The sequence below is a fragment of the Pyxicephalus adspersus genome, chromosome 9, assembly GCF_032062135.1.
Source record: "Pyxicephalus adspersus chromosome 9, UCB_Pads_2.0, whole genome shotgun sequence".
In the NCBI taxonomy this organism is placed as follows: domain Eukaryota; kingdom Metazoa; phylum Chordata; class Amphibia; order Anura; family Pyxicephalidae; genus Pyxicephalus; species Pyxicephalus adspersus.
In genome coordinates this window covers 51,654,705-51,662,454 of record NC_092866.1, presented here as the reverse complement: position 1 = coordinate 51,662,454, position 7,750 = coordinate 51,654,705, and the positions used below count along the sequence as shown (strand labels likewise).

The window sequence follows — 7,750 nt, the reverse complement described above, 5'->3', positions numbered from 1 at the left end:
TTTAGGACCTCTGTCGTCTGATTGTTCTTTGGCATCAATTTCTTTATTGTCGATTCAACCTCATCCTCGCTGCTAGCAGAAAGAATTCTCTCCGAAGAGCCTGGAATACATCACTAACTAAATTAGACTTGAAACAAAACTATACAACTTTGATCAGAAGCGTGTGCTGACATTCTTGCTGGATTAATGTGGTTTCTGTTTTGCATTCTAAAGGACATAGCAGGAATAATGGGAAATTCTTGCATATTTTTATAGTACAGGTTGTAATTTGGGAGTGATGTTTATTTAGTCTTTTTTGGTCTCTAATAGTCTGAGTTTTTTATGTCCTGTACAAATTAAAAAAATCGTCCCTTTATTATTTGTCTATGTGATAGGGAGATAATTCCTAAACCCTTAAAGTGACTCCGGCACAAAGAAAGTATGGGGGCTGCCATGCTGGCTTCCTAAAGAAAATGCCAGTTGCCTAGATGTGCCGGATAGAAGTACTTTCAAGTCACAGACCTGGAACAAACATACTGTAGATGAGTGAGAAAAGTGTCAATCATTCTCATCTCTATAACTGAAGAAGGTCAACGACTAGAGAAGCTTGGAAGCCAAAAGCATCAGCATGATTTAAAGATCCGATAACTTTGTGACTTGTCCTTGTATATACAGAACTGTTTTTTACTCTGTTGCTGTTGACATGTCTTATCATGAGTAATAGTTTTTTTTTTTGTGCGTTTGCTTCCCAATTTATATACTATATTACTGTATATATGGCAATGTTTTTCAAACAATAGTTTTTGGAATGGGTATGTAAGAAACTGCCTTCTGCCATAAAAAGAAATCAGCCTCAAAGCTACATATTTATCCCATGCAACAGGTACAGACAAAAAGCTCCTGTGTTTCGCTGTAACCAAATTAAATAAACACCCACAAATTGAAATGAAATGTCCACAATACCACTACTATATAGGCAACAGGTACAACTCAAGTAAATGGCATATTGCAGAAAATGAAGATAAACAAAGATGAAGTTCCACAGCCTGGAAAACCCCTTTAAAACAGTTCCCTAGGTTGCATAAGAGTGGTACAGCAAAACAATCACAACATAGCGATACATTTCAACTACAGCACAAAAAATAATTCCTAAATAAAAGCATGAAGCTTGCCTATAATTATAAGCAGGCTCACCAGATAAATTTTACAATATACATTGTCTGGTATAGAATTCTCATTCACATTATTAGGTTTGGATGGCAAAAAAAAAAAAAACAAGTCTTGGAGTTCATAGTCGCAGAGTTGTGAAAACACTCACATGATATTTGTGTTGCTGGAATTCAGTATGGAAAGTGTTCTGACACTTGGCTAACTGTTTACTGCAAATCCAAGGAACAAAATACCAAGTTAACCAAGTTGTGATCCATCCAGGTTCAATAGTAAGAAGTGCATTTTGCACATTTTGACTGCCTCGAAAAGTTAAAATAGGATTCTGGTGTAAATTTAAACTGATGCTAAACATAGGAAAACCTTTCTTTTATACCTATTCATTCCATGAGAGTGTAAATGCAGCTGAGGTTTATAAATTTCCAAGGCAACTGTAATGCTGCATTTTGGAAGCTGCTTTATCAATGGGCCACCAAGTGCCACTGCTGGGGCAGGTACATTATACAATACAAAAGGGACCCTAAACCCTGGACTGTGAAATGATTGCAGGATTGCAGAAATTTTAAGAACTTGAATATGATTATCGTCTGGAAGCTCACTGTGCAGCAGAGCAGAGGCTGTAAAGGAAGCACAGGGAGCTAGATGCGCACCAATGCCGATCTGCTAACAAGGAGCATACTAACAAGATAAGAGAACAGCGTGATAGGGACATCAGTTTATCAGTCTGCTGCTTTTTTCATGGTACAGTCACAGACTTGGGGAGGGTCAGAACTCAGAAAAATATTAGTTCTCCTGCACTGCATGTGAAGGAGATGGAGAGAAATACAATTTCTTCCTTAGGTAAGTGGTGTGTCTGAAGTTCTACTAGAAAAATATATAGGTTTATAATTTTGATTATGTAAATAGATTAAATAGGTGAAATAATTTTATCCGACACCTCTCTGGCATACATGTAACACTTTACTGGCTACATATGCTTGCTTTCTGCATCTGCTCTCTATTAGATTACAATTTGAGTAGCCTGAACTGACATCCCTTACCATGTGTCGCCATCACAAAGTTTTTCACCCGTCTGTACTGGTTTAGCAGCAATGTAAGCTCTTCTATTCGCATGTCCTGGAGAAAAATCAAAGAACCAAATCATGCATTAATGACGAATATTCCAAACTCGAAGAATCCAAATATTAGATTCACTTTTTGAAACTGTGATAGGAAAACAATAGCTGAAATCTGACTGGCTAGTAAAGCAATACAAAGTTTACAAAGACCCTTCAGTCCCTGAGAAGAACAAGTATAATAAAGCATGGCCCATCTGTAAAATATTTCCTTTTATATGTGTAGACAGTCTATGGCCAGTGTCTCTCTAGGAACCAAATTATTCTTAAGGCAACCCAGGCAGGAGGCTAGTACCCGATGGATGTCCAGTGGACCCAGCTACAGCTTTAATTCTCCAGCAGTGGGGTAGTGCAATTTATCAAAGCCTTGCACCTACTCATCATTTCACAAGGGAAGATGCACAAAACAGCGGTTTGATGGGGCCATAGCAGTACAACTTAGGAGGCTTCTCTGTGCCCATTGCAATCTTTATCAATGCAAATTATAGACATAGGGCAGCCTAAGCTGCTACGTTAAAGTCTAAAACATTTTCTAGGCTAAAAAATATTTTGCAAGGACTTTTCTTGGCATATTTTGTAAAGGCAGACAAAGGTTGCAATAATAGCCAATCACTAAGCTTCAGACCTGTCTGGTGAAAGAAGAAAAATGTCTCCATATTGACTGAAAAGCAAATGGCAGGCAAGTAGGGGAAGAAAGGAAGGGCAGTAGTTAAACCGAACCTCCTAATTTCATGTGCAAATCACAGGTTCACTTTGGGGCAACATCTTCAGTTTCATGAAGACAAATGTACTGTATGCAGAAGTAGGGGAATAAGACAGAATGCAGATTTTGCATTCATAGCTTTGTATAATAAAAGACCATTCATATTACAGTACAATCCTGTTTTCTTTCTAATTCTATACAATAATTAACACAATATTTGCTAGAAAAAAAAAAAAGTATTATCTCAATTCCAAATGTAATTTCTATTGAGCAGAAAACATAAAAGCATGTGGGTTTTAAACCTATTAGGTCATTATTGGAGACTTTTTATAGGCAGATGTGATGCAATGACTTTTCAGCAATGACTGTAGACAGAACATGCTGTAAAATGAACCATAGAAAACATTTAGTCCTGGATTTAGAAAAGTTTAAAGATGCTTATTGCCTAAAAGTTTCCATGGGACAATTTTTGCCAAAGAGGACGCCACGTCCTTCCTTACACCATGACTGCCAGGGGAATGGTCTCTATTACAATTAAAAGGGAAGCTGTTGATATAGCTGGGTTGAAAGAAATGCAATGAGCTTACCTAAAGCAGTTCATGTATTATATAAAGTACCACTCTATAAAATTATATATCTGATTGAACTCAATTTTCACAAATGATTTCTAGTGTGCAGCCTAAAGTGTGGAAATATTTGGGCAACAGTGGCAATACACAGGCAACAAAACTATATCTGGGCAACAAACTGGCAACTGTGGCAATATGTTGGTAACCCACTGGCAAAAGGTGGCTGACACTGATGCAACACAGACAATTATGGTAATAAACATATGGCAATAGGTTAGCATTTTCTGTCAATGCATTTATATTATATGTGAAAATTGGTCTCTGGTTGCAGCACAAAACAAAAAAAAAAAACAAAAAAACAAAAAACAAAGAAGAGCCCAGGCTTTTTCCACCACCCAAGCTTTCTCTTGGCAGTCTCCACCAGGTGCTTGTAGTCTTATTGTCTCCTACACATTTCCCTTTAGTGCCTAGCACTAAAAGCACAATCCTTGGCTCTCTTGTCTGCCACAACTTCAGCTCATTCCCTCTTGCCCATGATGTGATTTGAGCTACTATTCCAGTTACAACCCATCTCAACATAAAATTAAGGCTATTTTGATGCCAATCAGGATGGTAAACACAAACAGTGCACAGAAGAAAAGTGGCAGCCAGAATACCCATTTAATGGGCCAGTGTTCTTGCATACTTCACTACAGCTCAGTTGTTATCTTCTAACGCAGCTGGTGGACAGGTCAATCATTTGTGACCATGTGACACATTGGATGCCTGACTGCATTTCCCATCATCCTGGCGTTACAGTAGAAAACTCTACATGAGGTGTTGAGGCATGTGGTTTATAGGAAGTAGGTGGTGAGCACTTGTAAGACCTCAGGTCCTAAGCCTGCTTGAATAGGTGCTACAGGCAAGCCAGCCTAGTTTAGTTCCAAACGTAACAATTCCAAACGTAAAAATGTATACAAAACGTAAAAATGTATACTTAAAATGTCTAGTTCGCTTTTCTTGGGCTATACCAATTAGAATGAACCTGGCAGCCTGGTAATCACATTGCTTTCTGTTCATGTTTTGTCTGATACCTATCATCTATACAGAAAATAAGGAGAAATCTCCCCAGTGGAGAGACAGAATCAAAAACCAGACAGACGTTTTACCTTAACTATAAAAGTATAGATAAAAAGTTAATTTAAGGTTAAACTTTGATTGACCTCACCTTCTCTTCATTTGCTGCTAGCAGGGTCTCCATTCCCAACTTTAAACGCTGGACCTCTTGATCTGTTGGTAAATTATATTACTTAGTATATTGTACTGAATTGCAGCAATGGAAAAAGTTTACAGTGACTGGTGATTAGCTGTGCTGCAAGCACTGATTTTATTTATCAACCACATGTGGGGTTAAGACAATGAAGCAGTGAATTTCCATCAAATTAAAATGATCTTAGCAATCAAATGCTGAAATAATTGTGAAGTACAATGGTTTTTCTGTATTAAAATGAATACATAGAATCACTATTCCATCTTTTCAGAGTAGCAGCTGATGAATGGAATCACCCATGGTTGCACCTAAGTTCCAGTTGCCAGCTTTGCCTACCTGGAGCACCATTCTAAAAAGTGGGCAATGGATTTCCTAACATTCATTCATTTTGTTTTCCAGGGCATATGGGGTGAGGCTAAATGTTGAAGTAGATTGCTATATATACAGAAAACAAAAAAATCTATCTACATTTTAGTAAAGTAAAATGTAACGTCTTTCCCACCACTTACCCAATGTTTTAAAGGTGGCCATACACCTAAATCAACAAATAAGCTATTTAACAATGCAACACATAAGAGTTTTGGGGAATCTGACATTCTATTAAAATATTCCCAATTACTGCGATTGAAACACATGGACCAGGAAGCTTCCCAAAAAAAATGTTGGACTTCCTGTTTTATAAATTGTATGAAGTGTACTGATTGAAAATACCAATTTTTTTTATATCTGAAATAGTTCATGAAGAATTTATAATACATGTACATTATTTGTACAAACATGTAATGCTACATGCAGTGAGTCGAATGGTCTTTTTTATAAGGAGTGAAATGGAAATGTGAGTAAAATGTGATCACTGATAACTACCAATCACAACCTGTAAATACAAACACCATCAATTTAATGGCCACACAGTGCATTTGGCATTATCTTGCAACTGCCCACAATAATCAGGCCAACATATACAAATCTGACTAGCACAGCTGAGGAAGGTTGGTATGGACAACTGCACATCACATTATTACAAACCCCTGCAAATTTAAAAATGTAATTAGTAAACCACAAATGACAGTCACCACCCAAACAGCAGGCAACATATACAACAACCAGACAGTCTGCCCACTCCAATGTCTGAAAACCATGACATTAATTCAACCAACAATTAATTAGGTGATTTAACAGATTCAGGGCAAGCCAGGGTAACAGACAGAAGCACTGAGACGATGTTAGCTGTCTGCTTGCTGCTAGTAATTTGAAAATCAGTGACATGGAACAAAGGCTGTTGCAACAATGTAGCATTACAAACAACAGTGCTGGACAAGAATGAAAAACGATAATGGCTTACGTTTCTCTTTTATTCTCCTCCTAAATACTTCTTCTAGGTGACGGGAAGGTAAAAAGAGCAAAATGATCCAAAGTTATATTTTTATGTAAAGGGCATTACTAACTTTTATTATATACGGTCTTGTTGAGAACACATTTTAGAAAGCTGATGAAGCATTAAAGTGGATTTGAACTTAAAGAATGAAGAGTTGAAGTATTAGAAGGACATCCAATATTTTTCATTTTGCCTAAGCAATACCTTGATAATTGTTACCTGTGCATTTTAGGTATGTAAGGTTGCCTAGGTAGTCCTGTACCCTATGGCTTTATGCCTGTATACCTACATTCAAGGCACTGTGCCTAACAGCTAGCGTCAGATGATTTGGAGATGTCCCAACGGTGCTGGTCACTGTTTGAGGCACAACCTGGCCTTTATCAAGATGTCAGTTATGGGTGAAATATCAGCTGCAGGAAGATCACAGGTAATACTGGTGACTAGTGCTTTGTCCTCTGCACAGCTTTCAGAACTCATTTTCTACTAAATCCCCCCTTACCCCCTAAAAATCTGACTGCTTCATGTAGAAAAGTCAATTGGTATAGATGGGGGTGACACCATTATGAGTTTTCCTTTGGCTCTTGGTAAAGATGAAGGTCCTTCAAACAGAGAAGTTACTCTACCACTGGGAAGCAGTAGCTTCCGGTGAGATTTGTGAATCTCAAAATTTGTAGGGTCCAGGAGAAGGATTTGTCATCATTCTCACCTAAAGAAGCTGTGGTGTAAGGAGCATACATGTTCTTTTTTATTATTATTATTATTATTATTATTAATAAACAGGATTTATATAGCGCCAACATTTTTTTATTGTTTAACTAACTTATTCTTAAGCTATAAAAGAAGCAGACTTTGTATTATTATGCAAGGTCCATTTTAAGGGACTTTCCCTACCTACAAATCTCTGGACGGAACACATGGTATCACTAAACTAACTAGGATTCTTAGTGGAGACTATTTCTGTATGCAAATACAGCTTATGCCCAATATCATGCCAATAAAGTGGTCATTACCTTGGAACTTACTGGTCCCTAGACAGCATTGGTTTTCTTTTTTGAGGCCGTTTTAACCTATTGATCATACAAACATGCTTCATTTCTATTTCTACACGGTTTTTCCCATTGTACTATTGGGGCAGCTGAGGTTGTCACAGGCTGGACTTCAAACACATCTGCTTTTATTATTCTCCATTACATGTTGGATTCATGGAGTCAGTAATTAATACAATAATATACAGGTAATTTCTGCTTTTTTTATTCTCACAGGAAGCGACAAGGATATTGCATTATTGGCAAAGTCAACAAATATTTTCTGTTTTTGCAGACAATGTTCTTAACCTGAAAAGTGAAATAAAATGCAGCCACCACATCTAATGACTTGTAAGCTAAATCATTTAATTTTGTTTTTGGGCTTACATACGGTTTAACTGTTCTCAGTGGAAGTGGCTGCATTTAGGAGACAACTATTCTAGTTACAAAAAAGGATATCCGAGTACAATCCCGGTCACTTCCTGTGATTACTCTGGGACAGACAGTATGGTAAAAATCTCCCAATGAGGACATAAAAATCTAACATAGGTAGCCCTTTCCTAAACCC

At 37.4% G+C, this 7,750-nt stretch overlaps 1 protein-coding gene across 1 annotated transcript in view; it reads right to left on the bottom strand.

Annotated features, from left to right (window-relative positions):
• The window catches only part of PPFIBP2 (PPFIA binding protein 2), a 96,325-nt gene that overhangs the window by 18,987 nt on the left and 69,588 nt on the right, over positions 1–7,750 (bottom strand). The window contains exons 10-13 of the mRNA XM_072421540.1: positions 6,125–6,195; positions 4,741–4,802; positions 2,187–2,262; positions 9–100 (exon numbers count right to left, since the gene is read on the bottom strand). Of these exons, the coding sequence (XP_072277641.1) occupies positions 9–100; positions 2,187–2,262; positions 4,741–4,802; positions 6,125–6,195 (301 nt within the window). The remainder of the gene's footprint in view (positions 1–8; positions 101–2,186; positions 2,263–4,740; positions 4,803–6,124; positions 6,196–7,750) is intronic.